The sequence below is a fragment of the Sphaeramia orbicularis genome, chromosome 9, assembly GCF_902148855.1.
Source record: "Sphaeramia orbicularis chromosome 9, fSphaOr1.1, whole genome shotgun sequence".
NCBI classification, from domain to species: Eukaryota; Metazoa; Chordata; class Actinopteri; order Kurtiformes; family Apogonidae; genus Sphaeramia; species Sphaeramia orbicularis.
The window spans coordinates 55,189,614-55,210,608 of NC_043965.1; the positions used below are offsets into that span (position 1 = coordinate 55,189,614).

At 40.8% G+C, this 20,995-nt stretch overlaps 1 protein-coding gene across 1 annotated transcript in view; it reads left to right on the forward strand.

Moving 5' to 3' along the window:
• The window catches only part of LOC115425617 (zinc finger protein 208-like), an 88,419-nt gene extending 67,709 nt beyond the window's left edge, over positions 1–20,710 (forward strand). Inside the window, 2 exon segments of the mRNA XM_030143263.1 lie at positions 18,793–20,246; positions 20,248–20,710. Coding sequence (XP_029999123.1) covers positions 18,793–20,246; positions 20,248–20,365 — 1,572 coding nt within the window. The 3' untranslated portion in view covers positions 20,366–20,710.
• The last annotated feature ends 285 nt before the right edge of the window (positions 20,711–20,995 follow it).

Here is a 20,995-nt window from a genome sequence, read left to right on the forward strand (position 1 = left end):
GTTCTGCTGAAGTGAAGTCAAAGAGTGGAAAAATTCATCTGGTTTTGAAGGCTGCAGTGAACCACCTTGGATTAGTGGGACTGACATGGGAAGAGGTGAGGGATGACCTTGCAAATCAGTCCAACCAGGAAGTAACATGGGTTGGTTCATATTTATTATGGTACTACTCCTACAATGGAATGCAAGGAGTTTATTGGCAAATGGCCAAGAATGTAAGCATTTCATTAAGGAATTAAGGAATCTACTCAACCACAAGGCACTCCATATAATTTACTGTTCACTTCTACTGCCTTATCTGTCATATTGTGTGGGAGTGTGGGGCTCGACATAGAAAACAACTGTAAATACTATAGTCCTCTGACAAAAACAGCCATACATATTATTAATAAGGCCGATTACTCTGAACATACTAATGAATTGTTTATGAAATCCCATATTATGCAATTTAATGATTTAGTTTACTGTAAAATAATGCAAATAATGTATAAAGCCAAATTAAAGTGACTCCCTGTCTGTGTACAAAGGTTCTTCTCAACACATGAGTCTAAATAGGATTGGTGAGATGTTTGTAAATTTGTTGTACAAAAAGCTAAAAAAGAGACTAAAAGCAGATGTGTGTGTGTGTGTGTGTATGTACATATATATATATATATATATATATATATATATATATATATATATATATATATATATATATATATATATATATATATATATATATATATATATGTCTGTTGTTGGAGTTCAGCTATGGAATGAGTCCAGCATGGATTTGAGAATGTGTATCCCATTTTTGATATTTAAAAAAAATGGTGCGTGAGGCAATTTTTGAAGGATGTAATTGTTAAGATCTAATAAGTAATAAGTAAATAATTTATTTTTGACTCTGCATTAAATTACCATTAATTTGTTGGGTTATGTTTTCTATTTTTCTAGTTTATTTTCACCTTTTTATGTTTTTGTTTGTTTGTTTGTATGCATTGTTGCTGTTTTGTTTTTTTTTTCTATATTGGATGCTGGGTAGCTGAATGTGTTCTGTAGGACAGGCATTAATAGAAGCGTTCTGCTTCTGCCTGGGCCTGTTCACTCATTAACCTGTTGGTAATGTTTGTAATGTTTGGAGTGTTGTTGTTGACATTGGTTGGATTATGATGTGATGACTGAATAAAGAATTTCATCATCATCATCATCATCATCATCATCAGTTGTCTGTTAAACCGGATGTAATATGTGTGCAGGAAACCTGGTTAAAGCCAAATTTGGATTTTGTAATAAATGGATATACAGTGGTGAGGAGGGATGGAAATCCTGGAGGGGGAGGAGGATGTGCTACATTCATTAGACAAGAGGTCCCACATAGAGTCACTGAAAAAGGAGATGAGCAGGAGTACATAGTCATGGAAATATGGGAGAAGGGGGGGGGGGGGGGGGGTTATTAACTACTACAATCCCTGCAAAAGGCTGGTTTTGGAAGATTTACTGAAGATGCAAGGACAACATGATTGTAAAGTGGTTTGGTGTGCTGATTTCAACGCTCACAGCTCTCTATGGGGGGGGGGGGGGGGGGGGGGGGTCATATACAGATATTAACGGCAAGACTGTTGAAGATTTGATTGATGAAAGGGGTTTGGTCTGTATAAATGATGGAACAGGAACAAGGATGAATGTTACTACAGGTGCTGAATCAGCGTTGGATATCACACTGGTGTCTAATTCTATGACCACGGTAAGTAAATGGGAAGTATTAACAGATTCAACTGGAGGCAGTGACCACTACCCTGTCTTATGCTCAGTGGGTGAAAGAGTGGAAGTGAAGTCGGGTGGTAAAGTACCAAAGTGGGTATTTGGTAGAGCAGATTGGAATAAGTGTCAAATATTGGCAGAAGAGAATGTAACAAGGATTCATATTGTGGGGAATATTAATCACATTAACCCTTTCATGCATGAATTATGAGAACCTTAGTCAATATTTTTTTTTGAGTGTTTTTATTCCTCTTTAGGCATGAAAAAAACAATGCAAATTAATTTTTTTATGAACCTATTTTTCACGGAGTTACAAAAATGTCCACTCAGCTGGACACCATGTGTTTAATTTCTGAAGCAAAGAAACATGTATTTAAAACTCATCATCAGAAAGTGATATACTGTGTAAAACTATGAAATAAAAACATTTTTAATGCCACATAAATGCCAAACAAATTTAATTGCTAAATTGCTGATGTTTTCTCACATTTGATCATACTCTAATATTAGTTATTACTCATTTCATGGAGATAAAATCCTCCTGAGACCCAGGAATTTGACAGTTTTAGCTTTTTTACATTAAAAATGGTCTTGATTGGAAACTGCATAATGCAACAGTTTTTCAGATACATTTTAAATTTTTCTTTTTTTTTTTTTTTATTGATTGATTTTTGAATGGAATGTCCTTTGTAATGCACAGCATTTTTAAAGTAAAACTGTCAAACTTTTGTCCCCTACAGAGGACAAAATGCATTGCTGGGTCTCAGGAGGATATGCAAAAAAAAAAAAAACAACAAAAAAAAACTTTTTGTTTCAGAAAACTGTTGATTACAGTCTAATAACAAGTAGCAACTGTAATTACTATTATGTAATAATTGTATGAACTGCAGTGTTTGTGATGCATAAGCGTCCACTATGTTGGCTGATATGCAAGTAAAACAACAAAACCCATGAATATACAAGAGAACAGCTGTGGAATATCTGTCCACTGTGAAAGGGTTAATAATCAGGTGACATCAGCAATTACTGAAGCAGCAGATGGGGCTATACCCAGGAGCAGAAATACATTGAGTAGAAAGCTGGTACCGTGGTGGACAGAGGAGTGTGGTCAGGCTATAAAGAACAGAAACAGGACATTTAGACCGCTTAAGAGAACCCACAACATTCAACATTTAACTGAGTATAAAAAAGCACAAGCATTGGTGAGAAGGACAGTACGTCAAGCTGAGAGGGCAAGGTGGAGATATTTGTGCGATAAAATAAGGAGAACAACACCTGTGGGAGAAGTATGGGGAATGATCAAAAAGATGGGAGGAGACAGGAGAGAGTGGGAATATCCATTTGAACATCTGAGGAGGGAATGGCTGTTTCTAATACAGAGAAGGCTGAGTGTACGGTGAAGACATTTACGCAAATCCACAGTTCAGATAACCTTAGAGAAGAAGGAAGAAGGAGGAGGGAGAAAACCTTCAGCCAGTGTCCAGGTGTGTTGGACAGGAGGGAGGAGACAGGTCAGATGATGGACTAAGCATTTTCATTAGATGAAATGATGAGAGCAATAAACAGGTCAAGGCCAAGCGCACCAGGGAAAGATCAGGTATGTTATATCATGTTGAAACATCTAGGACAGGGCTCAGCAACCCTGGTCCTCCAGAGCCACTATCCTGCATGTTAGGGTTAGGGTTACGCATTTTGCGCTATCCCGTTTCTGGGCTTGCTATTTGTTCGTTAACAACTAGTGCAATGCAAAATGCGTTTGTTCGTTAGTTCGTTAACCCCAACGCAACGCAAAATGCACTATCCCGTTTCTGGGCTTGTTCATTAAAAGCAGGGGTCACCAATCCTGGTCCTTGAGGGCCGGTATCCTGCATGTTTCAGATATTTCCCTCTTCCCGCACACCTGACAGTCATTATCAGGCTTCTGCAGAGCTTGATGATAGGCTTATGGTTTAAATCAGGTGTGTTGGAAGAGGGATCCATCTAAAACAAGAAGGAGACTGGCCCTCGAGGACCAGGATTGGTGACCCCTGATTAAAAGCTCGCCCAGTTCCTCGTTAAAGGGCTGATTTTAAGGCAGAACTCAGAGGTCCGCTTTAGAAGAAGGATGTATTCTTGTAGATTCCTTTCACTTGGTATCTGTCATGTATTTCCTTTGAAATATCATTTACATTTGGAGAAGATTTTAACACAAGTCTGACAATATCTGTAATAATATCAGATTTTTCCCATGGACATTTTGCACCGATAAAAACAAATTTACCGAGTGAGGACTGATCCGCTCACTGAATTTTATTTTCTATGGATTTTTGGATAAATAGAAAAGCACTCGGAGAGCGCAGACCTCCACCAAGGCAGATCAGTGCCCCCCCCATCACCACCAAAATTTAATCATTTGTTCCTTGTGCCAATATCAACATTTCCTGAAATTTTCAGCCAAATCCGTCCATAACTTTTATGAGTTATCTTGCACACGGACAGACAGACAGACAGACAGACAGACAGACAGACAGACAGACAGACAGGCCAACATTGGAAAAAACAGAACCTCCTTGGCGGAGGTAAATATAGATTAGTTCAGGACAAAGTGTGTGTGGCTTTGAGAGATGAATGAATGAATGAATGAATGAATGAATGAATGAGAACCGTATGGGACCAGAGCCAGTGAACTGGTGACACACACACCAGTGGGGGTGTGTGTGTGTCTGTGCACACGCCTAATGAGATATGAGCGCGTGATTCAGAGGAACGGAACAGAGTTCAGTTTTTCTGTACAGTCTGTTTGTCCTGTTGTTGTTATGGTTACGACCAACAGTGACCGTTTAGAGTTCTGTTCATAAAGTCACCAGTGGAATAACTGGACTCATCCTTAGACGTCCAGCTGGACGCACAATATATATGTGTAAATAATTCAGTTCAGAGTGTGTGTGTGTGTGTATGTGTGTGTGTGTGGGGGGGGCACAGTGTTGAGGGGGTCCATCTGTAGTCAGATGAGGGTGAGCAGGTCCATCCAGACAGGTGAGGGTGAGGGAGGAGCTCACAGATCCGGGCTCACAGATATCCCATAATACTTCTTCATTCTCCCCATAGTGCTGTCAGATCAGATGAGTGGAAACAGCTGGAGCAGAGGCGTTCATTCTGGGTTCAATAGTGAACGCACCTGTTTAGAACACCCTTCAACGCAAATAGTGAGTGAACGATGGTTTAGCGAACGAAACGAGCGCAGAAACGGAATTTGGGTTCGTTAAGCCTCTGCGTTCGCCGACCCATCATTTGCTCTCTATTTGCGCTGAAGGCCGCACAAACGGCTGAGTTCACTATTGAACCCACAAACGAACCCCTGGTTCATTGCTTGCGGCTCCAATGACACAGTGCTGGAGGAGGACATCTAGTGGTCATTAAAATGAAGTGCAACTGAGACGTGTGGAAGAGTCCAACTTGTTTCCATTCTGCAGCAGACCTGTTTAATGCACAACACATCCCAGTGGTTCATGGATTGTTTTGGATTTGATTGTCCATGCACATTCCTGTTGGACTACACCAGATGATTGTCTGTTTGTAGTGGACACAATAGTGATAGTACTAGTAATAATGACAATAATTATTGAAAACCATGATCCTAATTTGGAATATCTGTATGTGACCCTAAATAGATCTTCACTTGTTGTGGTATGGGACATTTAAATGTTGCTGCTACATTCATGAGATGTGCTCCACAAATACAGACTGATGTCATTTCACATGGGGTTGGTGCAGATACAGATTAGATTATGGATTTGGGCAAAGTTTGTTTGAAGGTTCATTGGTAAATGGGTTCATGGGTGTGTTTCCAAATGATTTCAGGTGATTCAAAGCACTCAGCCGCTTCATACGTCACTCAAGTGTGTCGAACGTCACAAGTCACATGACCAAACCACACCTGGGCACTGTGCTTCCATACATCTGCTTTATGAGCTACGGCGCATGCACCGGAGCTTCGCCTGTCAGCAGCCCATCACTAGCTGTAGTGATTCCAATAAGAAAACCTGGTCAGGATCCATCTAAGCCTACTAGTTAAAGGCCCATAGCATTAACATCTAATTTATGCAAGATAATGAAGAGGGTGGTAACAGAAAGGTTATCTAATGTACTTGAAAAGAAAGGATTGCTGACAAGTTGTCAGTGGTTTCAGGAACGGTAGCTGGATCCATATGGGCGGCCTTCTTATATCAGCCCTGATGAAGGCCCATAGGCTGCAACGCGTCGGCTATAGTTTGTAACTTGTTTGGCCAAGCTGAAATAAAGGCTTTTTAATCTCAGCCCTACTCCGAGTGCCTCAGTTCCTACAAGCAACTATATGTAGTCTGGATCAGGTCAGTTCTTGATTATGGTTGTATTGCTTGTGGTTCAGCAGCTCGATCTTTAATTAAAAGGCTGGATGTTGTGCAAGCACAGGCCTTAAGGGTGTGCAGTGGGGCATTTAAAACATCACCTGTACCTGCCCTGCAAGTGGAAATGGGGGAAATGCCCTTAGAAATCAGAAGGAAGCAACTGATGACAAACTACTGGGTTAATTTACAGGGACACAGTGACTGTCAGCCAACAAAAGCTGTGCTGCAGGAGTGCTGGGAAGATGCAAGGAGTCAGAGGGATAATTTTAGTAAGATAGGGAATGTCACTGCAAGACAGATGGGAGTGTTTGGCTTGAGAATAAGTCCCTCTGTGGTGTATCCAGATGTGGCCCCTTGGATGCTGCTATGCCCAGATGTGGACTGGCGTCTATTAGAAGTTAAAGGGAAGGGAGAATGGATAGACAGTGTTGGGCAAATTACTTTAAAAAAAAAAGAAAAGTAATTAGTTATAGTTACTAGTTACTTTCCCAAAAAAAGTAATTGAATTAGTAATGGAATTACTCCCTCATAAATGTAATTAGTTACCAGGGAAAGTAATTATTGTGTTACTTTGTTGAAAAACCTTCAAATTTGTAAAAGGAAACTGATTTTTGAATGTGTTTCACAGGCCAGTTGTATAGAGTAGAACAGCAGACAGGTACTGAAGACCAGGACTGTGGTGAGGCTGGGGTCCACCAGGGCCAGGCTGGGGTCCACCAGGGCCAGGCTGGGGTCCACCAGGGCCAGGCTGGGGTCCACCAGGGTCCAGCTGGGGTCCACCAGGGCCAGGCTGGGGTCCACCAGGGCCAGGCTTGGGTCCACCAGGGCCAGGCTGGGGTCCACCACATAAGTGCATATCTGCATTTATAGAAGAAGATGCTCCTCCAGTTAATCCCACATCTCCTTTTTTCAGGTGTTACTATGTCCTCCTCCCCTGATACAGCTGTAAATGTTTTCAGTCCAGTCAGTCGGACTGTCACTGATAACTCCTCCCCTAAATTAGCTGCTCACGTAGTTGCGTTCAGGTGCCTGTGTTGTGCTGGGACAACTCAAAGTGGTAGATGTCATTAGTGGTTCAGATGAAGGCAGTGTGGACAACTCAGACTCATGGATACACAGGTGAAACATGAAGCCAGTGTGGGGGATTTGAATAGAAGAACGGCTCGTAAACGAATGGGTTCTTATGGTTCACTGAAAAGAGCCGTTCAAAAGACTCGACTCATCAGTGATCGTCACACCTCTGGTGCCTGGCTGAGCGAGCCAGGACAGATAACAGCTGTTAGATATTAGTGCAAAGTAACGCACCACATTTTACTGTCGGTAACAGTAACGGCGTTGTAACGTTGCAAATCGTAATTCATTAGATTAGCCGTTACTGGAAAATAATAACAGCGTTAGTAACGCTGTTATTTTCAACGCTGTTATTCCCAACACTGTGGCTAGATCTGGTAAGTGCATTCTATAATCATGTTCCAATCAAATATGGGGAATTTACAGCTGTTTACACAGAAGCCTGAAATCATTCAGATCAAACAGCTGACAAGACATCTGATTTGAAATAGTGAAGTCAGCTCCAAAAAGAAGAAATAAGGGGGAACAGGGGAAGTTTTTGTGGGTGCCAGCACATGTAGGGGTGAGAGGGAATGAAAAGGTGGAGAAAGTGGTGAAGAGAGCTGTAAAGAAAGAAAATATAGAAATACATATTAATGTGAGTAAGGCAGAGGTCAAATGTGAAATATGGAAGAAAAGTATTGAAATGTGGCAAAAGAGGAGGGATGGAGAGGGCAAAGGAAGACATGTGTATGAAATCCAGAAGAGTGTAAGAGTAGAAAGGATGAGAAGTGGAATAAGAAGAGAAGAAATAATAATGAGACGATTAAGACTGGAGCACTGTGCATGAAATAAAAGAATGAAAGGAATAAGAAAAGACCAAACAGGTTTGAGAGAAAGAGAGAGAGAGAGAGAGAGAGAGAGAGAGAGGAGAGAGAGAGAGAGAGAGAGAGAGAGAGAGAGAGAGAGACAGAAGAGGAGGAGGAGGAGTAGTCTGTGGAGCATGTTTTACTGAGGTGTTCTCCATATGACACACAGACAGAGGAGATGAGGAGGAGGAGAACAGAGTCAGGGTTAAATGAATGTCCACTGTATTCAAATGGGTGTGAGATCACAGGTTGGGACACTTCTGGAGTTTGAAAGAGCACAGGGGTATATGAGAGGATCTGAGGAACACTGGGGGTAGACTGTGGAAAACAGAGGGAAGGAGGAGTGCAGGAGGATATAGATGAAGGCTGTTTTTTTGTTTTTTGTTTTTTTTTTTAATACCATTTTATGTGGATAAAGAAGGTTATCTATCGTCTGACCCACACTCCAGAGCAGAAGGTGGCGGTAATGCACCAAAAGCTGGATGACAACCACCGTAAAACACGAAGAAGAAGAAGGAGAACAAGCAGAAGAAGAAGAGGAAGAAGAAAAGAAGAAGACGAGGAAGAAGCAGCCTCAGCCTCGGTACATCTGGAACATCCCTATCTGTGTCCTTTTTGTGCTTCTACTTCAGACTTTGATGGGATTTACAGACTGGGACGTGAAAGCTCGGCTCGTCCTGCACAGTAAGTGATCTGCATTCAAGGAAAACATTCACGGGCGGTAAGGCCGCGGTCCACAGTCCTGGGGCGGGGGGGGGGGGTCCGACCTCCAACTGGGTCACATGCATTGGAACGGCTGTGGAAGCCGGAGGTCCTGGTTGTAAAGTGGGTCCAGTTCCAAGTACCCAGACCTCACCGCAAACTCCAATGTGACGTCAACACAACAATAGCGGCGCACAGTGCGCACGTTCCCAATGAACAGAACCTTCCCAGTGTTTAATGAACTCCTGGCTCATTTGTCCTCTTCCATGTGCTTTGTGTTTATGAGAACACTGTTGTGTCCACAGTCCAAATGCCTCTGCACTATCAAAGCAAACAGGAGCTCACATCTGCCACCTCCATGTTTGTAGTTTCTGTTCAATGTGGATCAGCTGGAATACTTGGAGGTGGGATGGAGTTCAGTCCAAGTCAGATAGATTCTACCTGCCAGCACTCTGGAATGCAGCATATGCACAGCCCCACTACTGCTGAACTGAAGGAGGCTCCTTTAAAACAACTGGTCCCATTCACCTTTTGTCCAAAGCATCTGCTTTATGACTGAACCTCCAAAAATCAGCTGTGATCTGTTCAGACCAGTACAGCTAATATCCCAGTGAAAGACCAAGTTAAGTATCTGTTGAGCCGCATTATGTAGTAAATTCCCATTATGTAATAAAAGTTCAAAATGTTATAAGAATGTCACGTTATCTTGTAATAAAGCCGCATTTTGTAATAAACTACCTCAATTCATTATGTAGTAAAATTTTTTACATTATTTAGTAAGTTATTACCATTTGAAAAGTTTATTACAAAATGCACTTAACACATTTTTATTTTCAAGAAAATGTAAAAACATGGTTCATTACATAATAACGACACTCCAGTAGATTTTTTTGCCCTCTGTAATTGAAGTATCCCTGCAGATTAGTAGTTGTCGTAGTGCTAATGATAGCCTGCCTATTAGCATTACATTCACAATTAGTCCACACACTCCAACATGCACACACAAAGTACACAATGCTGATGTTGAACAAGAAATGGATTTATTTCGAAACAGAACCTTTTTAAGGCAAATTAAAATATTGTGATCAACATAAGGTGTCTATGCCAGCTGAAAAAAAAAACAACTCAGGAAAGTGTCTTGAACAATGTAAACAGCATTTCTGGATATAAAAAAAGAGCTAAACCATCACACACCTTTGTAACTAAAATGCGTTTTGCTGATAAACACACACTAATCAGTGCCAAACACGTGTCTAAATGACTAAATGTGTCAAGTGCATTTTGTAATAAATTTCTCAAATTGTAATAACTTACTACTAGGTCTGCACGATTAATTGATTTAAAATCGAAATCGGATTTTTTAATTAGGAAGATTTTTAAAAAAGGGAAATTGTAAAATCTTTTTCATCTCTCTCGTGATTCCGGGCCGCGCGCTTGCGGGCTCCCGTAGGCTCCTCCTCCCATCAGTGACAGCTGTCTGTCACAGAAGTCCGTGTAATGACCAGACTTTAACTGTGTTCATGAACCCACAGTACTTATACCAATGTAAGCCGTGGTTTCACGCACGGATCCCACAACTGAAATAGAACTGCAAGCGGATCACTCATCTTCTGTTGTCCCGGATTAGTACCGTACTGTCTTCTGAACCGGGTCCGGGTCTCAGGTCATCAGCCTCAGCAGAGGAGCCCACACAGCCCCCTGCCCACACACACCCACCAGGTCCACAGATAGAATCCCTCCAGTGTGTCCTGGGTCGGTCTGTTCCACGCACAGATCCCCCAGTTTAAATAGAACCGCATGTGGATCACTCATATGAACCTGGTCCACGCACACACGACTGATGCCTGTCACTGACTTACACTGGGATCACTGCTGTGGGCCAGATACCCCAAAACGTAAATAAATAAATAAATAAATAATTTAGTCCTCTTGCTAAATTTTTCATTCACAAATGTAAGTTTTGGAACACAAAACCAAATATTATTTATTTTTTGAAAGATGTTGAACTTTATTTAAAGCTGTTCGATAAATCTGGAAACAAAAAGGCTGTAAAAACATTCAGTATTTGCTCTGATTTGGACATTTTATTGTAGTGTATTCCCCCTGGCAAACTTATGTTATTTTCTTGTTGTATACATTGTTCGTATACTCTACTTCATTCAATAAAGATTTAAATAAGAAAAATTAAACTTCTGTGGGTTCATCACATGATCCCATCACAGATTTGAGGTCGCAGCAGTGCCTTGCATTTTGGGCTGCTCACGAAAACGACACGCTGACTTCTGTTGTCTTTTGTAGTTTTACCCAAAAATCGAAAATTGAGTTTTTAGAGGAAAAAATCTGGATTTTTTGTTTGCCAAAATCATGCAGCCCTACTTACTACATAATGTGAAAAAATTTACGACATAATGCTTTGAGGTAGTTTATTACTAAATGCGTGAGTTTATTACATAATGTGGCTTTATTACAAGATGACGTGACATTCTTATTACATTTTGAACTTTTATTACATAACTGGAATTTATTACATAATGCAGCTCAACAGTATCTGGGAATTATAATCACAAAAATCCAACTAAAAGAACTGGTTTAAGTATTATTCCAAGGTCAAAAGATGAACAGAAATGATTCAGTCACTGGTTCATCACAGACCTCTGTCTACTGGGTTGGATTCTTTTATCTACAGCCCAAGGCTTCTCCACACTTCTGTATCCATGACACTCATTACACACATCTGCAAAACTAATCAAGTCATCTAACTCTATAATATTTAAATTTATTTGGAAAAATAAGACTCACTACCTGCGTAAAACTCAACCTGTCAGAGATTATGATAAAAAAGCCATGGAATGTGAATCAGTTATGGCATCTCTGAGAATGCAGTGGTTGAAAGACTGTCTTTCCCAGCCCCATTCCAAAGAATTTATTCAGTAAAGTTGGAGGGATTGACTTCTTTTCCAAATGTGATTTTGAAGTGCATAAAATTCCTATTAAGTGATCGAACTTCCACAAACAAGCATTGAACTTTAGCAAAATGATATTTACCCATAACTTCTGCCCACACAACACTATTTTATGGAACAGCAGATTGATTATTATAAATAGAAAGTCAGTTTTTAAAGCTGAATGGTTTCATAATGGTTTATTATTTGTTTTTGATTTATTGAACACAGAAAGACTCCTGTTATCATATGAAGAATTCTCTAGGAAATACAGTATATATAGCACAAGAAAAGAATATGATCAAATCTGTAAAGTGATTCCAACATCATTAGTTCAAATAATCCAAGGTGCTATGCCCCGCCCCTTATCTGTTCCCTTCTGACCTGGTTTGAAAGTCAATGACGTTGATCTGTCAGATCGAAGGTGCAACAATAAAATGATCTGTCTAGCTTTGAAACATAGAAACGTTGGGGACTTGAACACAGTTGCTTTACCTAACATGGAAACCACCCTGAGGGAAAAATGTTTTTCTTTTTTTCTTTGGTGTCCTGTTTCTCCCACAGTAAAGGAAACTCATTTCTAAATTCCATGTTCAGTTGACCCTGCTAATGATTATTTGCACAAAAGATTTCATTTTGCTGTGGATTCCTGTGTTTTCTGTTCCTCTGAAGCTGAAACCAGTGAACATTTGTTTCTTAACAGTTCACACAGCATTTCCTTTTAGGCTGATATTCACAGTTGGTTGTCCTTAAAAATGGAAAATATTCCGTCTTTTTCTTTATATGATATTATTTATTATATGGATTCTTTAGATGTAAACATCAAAGATATTGTTAACCTTATTATTATTTTGGGTAAATTTCATATTCATTGTTGTAAGTGGAAAAACACGAACCCCTCCTTTAATTTGTTTATATATGATTTTATTAATTATTACAGATCTCTTAAGTTTATTGAAAACATGTCCAACAAAGTCAGCAAACTTTATTCTAGATTATCTAAGTCCTAGCTGTTTGAAATGTATCTTGCCTTAGTCTTTTGTGCTCTGCTGTCCAGTCATATATATGTGTGTGTGTGTGTGTATACAGGGTGGGAAGCAAAATTTACAATGAACATTTAGTTGTTTTTTCTCAGCAGGCGCTACGTCAATTGTTTTGAAACCAAACATATACTGATGTCATAATCATACCTAACACTATTATCCGTACCTTTTCAGAAACTTTTGCCCATATGAGTAATCAGGAAAGCAAACGTCAAAGAGTGTGTGATTTGCTGAATGTACTCGTCACACCAAAGGAGATTTCCAAAATAGTTGGAGTGTCCATAAAGACTGTTTATAATGGAAAGAAGAGAATGACTATGAGCAAAACTATTACCAGAAAGTCTGGAAGATACTATTAAAGAAGAATGGGAGAAGTTGTCACCCCAATATTTGAGGAACACTTGCGCAAGTTTCAGGAAGCGTGTGAAGGCAGTTATTGAGAAAGAAGGAGGACACATAGAATAAAAACATTTTCTATTATGGACATTTTCTTGTGGCAAATAAATTCTCATGACTTTCAATAAACTAATTGGTCATACACTGTCTTTCAATCCCTGCCTCAAAATATTGTAAATTTTGCTTCCCCACCCTGTATATAATATACTTTTTTTTTCTGTTTCTGTATTTTCAGTACACTTCAAATGTCTTAATGTTTTTGTTTATTTTGTTTCAAATATTTTCAATAGTTCTATGTTTCATCATTCCATCATGTCTCCTAGTGTATTTCTGTTTTTCTCTTCTGGAACATTTTCCCTTTCTTGTTCCGTAAATTGCTTTGTGCCAATTAAAAAAAGGAGGCAGCTCCGTTATTTTCTGTCTGTCGTTATAGAGGGTATGCACATGCATCACTTCCCCCCAGGCCACGCCCCTCTCAGTCAGACTGAGTGGCAAAAACAAACCTGCTCAACATGGCAGAGTATAGCAGTACAGCCAGACCGGGAAAAATGTGGAATATAACATGAAATTAAAGACAATTGGACTGAACATGGATCCATCCAAGCTACCAAACAACAAGTGTTCTACCAACACTGATCTGGGACACAAATCACCTATCCTGACATTTATATGAACCTGAGTTCAACGCTGGGAAAATCCAAAAGCATCCAACAGACACAGAGTTGTGTCCATCCTGGTCCTGGTTCATTAGAGGATTCCAGCTGGTGAGTGCTTTAATTCAACATACTATTGTTTTGGAGGTTTTGTGTCAGTGCAGACGGATTTTGTTGGCGGTGATTTGGGCGGTAAAGGCCCAGCAGTAGTGCTCACAGTTCACTACTGATTTACTGGAGTTGAACCCTTAGTACTGACCCAAGTGAGTGGATGATCTACTGGTACTGTGGAGATTTAAGGAGAGTTCACATCAAATACTGGATCCAACACAGATCCAACAGCTTTGTGCTAGAGGAGCCCCTGATCTGGAAAACTAGGTTAGCCTCAGTTTAAGCTAGTTTACAAATCATGTAGAGCACAAGGTTCACAATCACACAACTGAAGACACAAACGATTCAGTTCTGAAATCTAGAACTAAATGACAGATGCTAACAGTAAGAGCTTTACTAAGAAGGAACGTTAGCCAAAACCAGATGGAATTAAAGGGATTACTTTACTCAAGAATACACCATAAATGAGCATTAGCTGACACAAATCCAGGTTTGGTTGTCTGGATTCCAGTTCTTTCTCTGAATTGCAGCGATCCATCTGCTTCTTCTGTCTTTGGCTTTAGGTTTCCGCTAAAACGATAGCTCCCAGTGCTTTTGAAACCTATTTGTGCGATCAATGGCACAACAGCTCTGCCTCATTTTTTAGATTGTTCTAAAGTTTTCGCAGTATTCAAGACAAAGCCACTACTCATCTCCCTCTTTCTGCCACTCAGTGGATGTATCCGCAGTGACTTCCATTAGCGGTGACGTCACGTGCAGACCCTCGATTGGACACACTGGTTCATCCAGGTGTGTCTGCTACTTGTTGTTCAGACTACTGTGGTCAGACACACCTGGATGAACCAGTGTGTCCAAGAATGAAAGACAGGAAATAAAGGAGCTGCCTTAAGTTCAGGAAGTAGTGGAGCTGTGCATAGAGCCCAGTGGGACACACCTTTAAAATCTAATACTAGGGCTGCGTATCATGGCCAATTTCCAAAATCGATTTGATTTCGATTCATAAGGTTCTGAGTCAGATAATCACGATTCGATTCAATTCGATCCAAAATCGATTCAATTCAATATTAATTGATTGATTCAGATTAAATTAATGAAACCAAAGTACAATTTTGAGTTGTAACCTGATTATTTGAGTACTGCAGTCATGCAACACATCAATACTGGGATCAATATTGATATTAGAAAAGAAATAAATCTGACATTTCAGCAGAAGGAGCTGAATCTGCTCTGAAATAATGAACAGGACACAAACATGTCCATGTTTCTACAGTGGATCTGAACAGACTTCTCCGTCATATTTATTGTGTTTTATGGCTGGAGGCTTCTACTCACTGGGGGGGGGGGGGGGTTTCTGTGATTGGAGTGGGGGTGGGGGTGGGGGGTAGTGTAGGGGCTCTTTCCTCTTCCTCTAACTCCATACTCAGCCATAGGTGACAGTATGGATCCAAGTTATCATTCCAAGAACAACTGGCTTCTGCGACTCTCCTCAGAGAACCTCCAGGTGTCCAGTTCCTTCACACTGTGGGTTCCAGTTTGAGGACAGGAGGACCTCCAGTGGAAGGGTTTTCTCCACCCTTCCTCCGTGTCTTTTCTGCGTCAGAGCTGTCGCGAGTGAGACCAAAACTCCCCGTCTTCCCCAGGGGTTCACAAGACGGAGCTGGTCGTCCTTCTGCGTACTCCTGGTCCTGCTCTGAAAAATCGATCTCATCCACTATTAATCGATTACGCAAAATCAAAACGAAATCGATCTAAGATCGATTAAATCGATTTTTTTACCCAGCCCTATCTAATACACGTCTATTCTAGACATTACAGTAGAGGCAAAACTGAACACTTGATAATCGAGACTGGATGTTTGTTTGTTTTTTATATATGCAATATTTTATTTAAACAAACATTACAAGAACGATGACAAACTCACATGAAAGCATCATTATTTCACAGTTTAAGGTAAATTCACGCCTCCTATGAAAATCCATACAAAAAATTACTATGTGGTGTATATCATGTTTCAGAAACAGTCATACAACAAATTATGAAAAGAAAGAAAGAATGAGAGGAGCATAAAACAAATGGAAAAAAAAACAAAACACTATGAATTAAGATCAGATAAACCAGAAAATCCATACCAATTAAATACAGGCGGTTTAGGAAAGGTTTAAATTTTGCTATAAATGTGTTCAGTTTATTTGCATGGGGATTATGTATTTTTTTCACTCATTTTTGTAACAGGGAGATTTCATTCTAAGAGCCAGCCATAAGGGGGGGTTTGGCATCCTGACACTTGTGTATGTAATATTTTGTCATAATAGTAATAAGGGTAAGATATTAAATGGAGACTGGATGGAAGCAGCTCATAATTCCAGAGGATTATTAAAGGTCCTGTACAGACTTTCTGCCTGATCTTGAAAAAGTCTCATTTTTATATATATGCCTGATCGTAGTTCGCAATTTAAAATGAGATTTTCTGTACTGAAATGGGTTATTTCCAAATGCTATTTCCAGCATCCCTGGTTGGGTCGGACAAGACTGGACTGCTTTACGGCAGACTTACATCACTATGACAACAGCACACCGACCGGCAGAGTTTAGTGGTGAGAAGTAAGATGAACGAGTGAGGAGGCAGATCTGTCCTTTTTCCTAAACAAAGGGATTAGTTGGATTTGTGTAGTTGTAATGGTGGACACTGGAACTGGAGCTGGACTGGCACAAAGAAACAGACACAGAAAACTAAAGGATAGAGTGAAGGAGCCCAGATGAAAACAGAGGGAAACCTGTGCATTGAACCCATGGATAGAACTAAGGATAGAGTTAAAGGAATGAAAACACAGCTGCAGTTGTCCCTCTGCCTTCTCCACAGCTATAGAATGCTTCTGTTCTTTACACACATGCATGGGAACATTGGATTGGACTCTAGTGTGTGTTGGTAGCTCAGTCCAACACTTGGGAAACACTTGTGTGTTCGCCACAGGGCTAGTTCTGTGACGGACGGGGCTAATCTGTTGGATTTGGACTAGAGGTCGACTGATTAGCTGATTATCAGCGCCGATATTTGGAAATCTGACGTATATCGGCATCGTCATTTTTTTAATCCACGGGCCGATATCAAGAAATCCATTTCAAACTGGGTTATTTGGGCTCAGATGCAGCTGTGCCTCTCTCTCTCCTGCCCTCTGTCTCCAGCACTATCCACCCTGCACCCTCTGATTGGTTAAGCGGCAGAGGCGGAGCCTCTGAAGCTGTCCTCACACACACACACACTCACACACACACACACACACCGCACAGAGGGAAAGTTTTCTCGTATGAGAAGCTCCGGAGAGAAAACACGTGTCGAAGGTAAACACAGAAAACTTCTAAAATTGTACTAAACATCCCTGTGCTCTACATCTCACAACTACTACTAACGTTACAGTGAGCAGCAGAAGAACATTTTAAATTCTGTGTGGGCTCATTAAAGCCCTAAAGGCTGTGTTCTGTCAGGAGTTTAATTGCACTCATAGCAACTATTATACTTTTCTATGTAGCTTTTGTCATATTAATCATTAATAATGTAGCAACATAGTTTTGAATGACAGGGTCCCTGCTATCGCATGGTAAAAGATAAAATTTAATAATGAAGTCAACTAAAGGCTTCCCAAATGCTGTAATAAATTCAGCATTATGAGTGACTTTACCTACAAACAGCAGGTTTGATATGGGCCAATAGTTGTTCAGTACTGTTGCATCAAGACTACTGTTCTTTAGGAGAGGCCTAATGACAGAAGTTTTCAAGGCCCTGGGAAATGTTCCAGAGTGGACTGAAATATGGACTAAGTGAGTGAGCTGGGGTATCAAACTGTCCAGCACAGATTTTAGAAATCTAGTGGGCAAGTGGTCGAGGCAGCATGTGTCTGAACTCAGACTGGAGATGGTCTGTGGGACTGTTTTGTCAGTGACAGGTGTGAAATGTGTCAGCTCTAGGTGTGTGGAAGGCTGCAGTGGGAACTGTGTTGTGGGATTAACTGAGTGTTTAATGCCCTGAACCTCGTCATTAAAGAATGTTGCAAACTCATTGCACTTCGATGTGGAAACTAGTTCTGTGCACGTTAAAGGGCTGTGATCTGAGAGCAGATTATTATGGTATGTCACATCTACAGCATATGGCATTAATTTGGCTTCTATGAGAAAGTCATCTATCCTGCTGTATGAGTTATGCATTCCTGAGTAAAAAGAGCATTCTCTGCCAGTCGGATTAGCGATTCTCCAAATGTCAGTCAAATTAGTATTATTGATGAATGTATTCAGAAAGACACTCAAATTACTTCTGTATTCTGCAGGTGGAAGATCTGTCTAAATACGGGTCTATGTTTTGGCGTTTTGATGTGCAGGTTGAACATGTCCACCTCAGATTTGGTCAAATTGGATTCAATACGTCCAAGTTGGTGACTGTATGTGACATCATATGATAATAGCGGTGCAACGAGTTCTGAGGTTTTGTCATGAAACAAGTAATTGTTGTAACTCATTTGTACATTGTTGAATCTGCATCAGTTTTCCCATGTAGAATAAGAGGACTGAGTTTTTAAATGTTTGAAAATGTCCTATTAATTATCTAACTAGTTAATTTTGTCTGTCTGCTTAATCTGGTTTGAAAGGAATGTGTTTGTTGTGTTTTATTCCATTGCATTTCAGTGACCACCTCTTCTGTTCCTTTGTGTTTTGATGTAGAGAGAAGCCAAAGGTGGATTTTAAGTGAAACCCAAAAGTTGTGTGTGGACAAAGATCACCTGATTCCAGCAAACATGGACAGAAGACCCACCTGTGAGCAGTGTGGAAAGACTTTCACCAGAGCAAGTTCCCTAAAAATCCACCAACGCATCCACACTGGAGAAAAACCATATGGCTGTGACCAGTGTGGGAATGCTTTCACCACAGGAAGTGACCTAAAAATCCACCAACGCATCCACACTGGAGAAAGACCATATGAGTGTGACCAGTGTGGAAATGCTTTCACCAGAGCAAGTGATCTAAAAAGCCACCAACACATCCATACTGCAGAAAAACCATATGAGTGTGACCAGTGTGGAAATGCTTTCACCAGAGCAAGTGATCTAAAAAGCCACCAACACATCCACACTGGAGAAAAACCATATGAGTGTGACCAGTGTGGAAATGCTTTCACCAGAGCAAGTAACCTAAAAAGTCACCAACGCATCCACACTGGAGAAAAACCATATACCTGTGACCAGTGTGGAAATGCTTTCATCACAGCAAGTAAACTAAAACGACATCAACGCATCCACACTGGAGAAAAACCATATGAGTGTGACCAGTGTGGAAAGGCTTTCAACACAGCAAGTATACTAAAACAACATCAACACAGCCACACTGGAGAAAAACCATATGAGTGTGACCAGTGTGGAAATGCTTTCACCACAGCAAGTTCCCTAAAAAAACACCAACGCATCCACACTGGAGAAAGACCATATGAGTGTGACCAGTGTGGAAATGCTTTCACCAGAGCAAGTTCCCTTAAAACACACCAACGCATCCACACTGGAGAAAAACCATATGAGTGTGACCAGTGTGGAAATGCTTTCACCACAGCAAGTGACCTAAATATCCACCAGCGCATCCACACTGGAGAAAAACCATATGAGTGTGACCAGTGTGGGAATGCTTTCACCAGAGCGAGTAACCTAAAAATCCACCAGTGCATCCACACTGGAGAAAAACCATATGAGTGTGACCAGTGCGGAAATGCTTTCACCACAGCGAGTAACCTAAAAATCCACCAACGCATCCACACTGGAGAAAAACCATATGAGTGTGACCAGTGCGGAAATGCTTTCACCACAGCGAGTAACCTAAAAATCCACCAGTGCATCCACACTGGAGAAAAACCATATGAGTGTGACCAGTGCGGAAATGCTTTCACCACAGCGAGTAACCTAAAAATCCACCAACGCATCCACACTGGAGAAAAACCATATGAGTGTGACCAGTGCGGAAATGCTTTCACCACAGCGAGTAACCTAAAAATCCACCAACGCATCCACACTGGAGAAAAACCATATGAGTGTGACCAGTGTGGAAATGCTTTCACCACAGCAAGTAACCTAAAAAGACACCAAAGCACCCACAATGGAGAAAAACCATATGCCTGTGCCCAATGCGGAAATGCTTTCACCACAGCAAGTGACTTAAAAATCCACCAACGCATCCACACTGGAGAAAAACCATATGAGTGTGACCAGTGCGGAAATGCTTTCACCACAGCAAGTAACCTAAAAAAACACCAACACATCCACACTGGAGAAAAACCATATGCCTGTGCCCAATGCGGAAAGCGTTTCACCCAAATGAATGGGCTTAAACATCACCAACAGTCACACTGGAGAAAAACCATATAACTGTGACCAGTGTGGGAAGTTTTTCACCAAAGCTAATCATCTAAAAATCCACCAACGGACCCACAATGGAGAGAGACCCAAGTCCATCCCATAATTTCAGACCCACAACCCAAATCCATCTACACTTCACATCTGTCCTCACTTTAGTCCAGTCAGAGATATAAAAACTTCTAAAATTATAATTACTCTGTCTTAATTTAAAGAAATCTTGAATGCTATTTTTAACAATATTATTTTTTGTTATAGAAATCATATACAATATCCTGCAATTTTAAGGGTTTCAAGTGGAATAAATCAATTATTAGTTACTTCAAAATAGGGCTGCACGATTCTGGCAAAAATGTGAATACCGATTCTTTTGCTTAGAATTGATATCACGGTTCTCTGGCACAATTTTTTTCACAAAATATTTATTCTACTGTTGTCAAGGAAAATGGGTTCTTTTACCTCTGATTCGCATCTTTCATATCACTCTGCAAGTAGTCCGGTCACTTACGCAGTGTTTGCTGTGGAATTGATCTGTTGGTGTGGCTGTGTGTAATGGGGAGGGGGGTGCACATGTGTGCGTTTCGGTCGGTATGTGTGTGTGGGGCGGGGGGGGGCTTGGCCATACTCATGCAGTTCGGCTGGGAGGGGGGTGCACATGTGTGCGTTTAGGCCGGTTACCAGTGCGTGTGTTGGTTACCGTCCTACTTGTACAGTGGGGGTACAGGGTGCGGTCCGT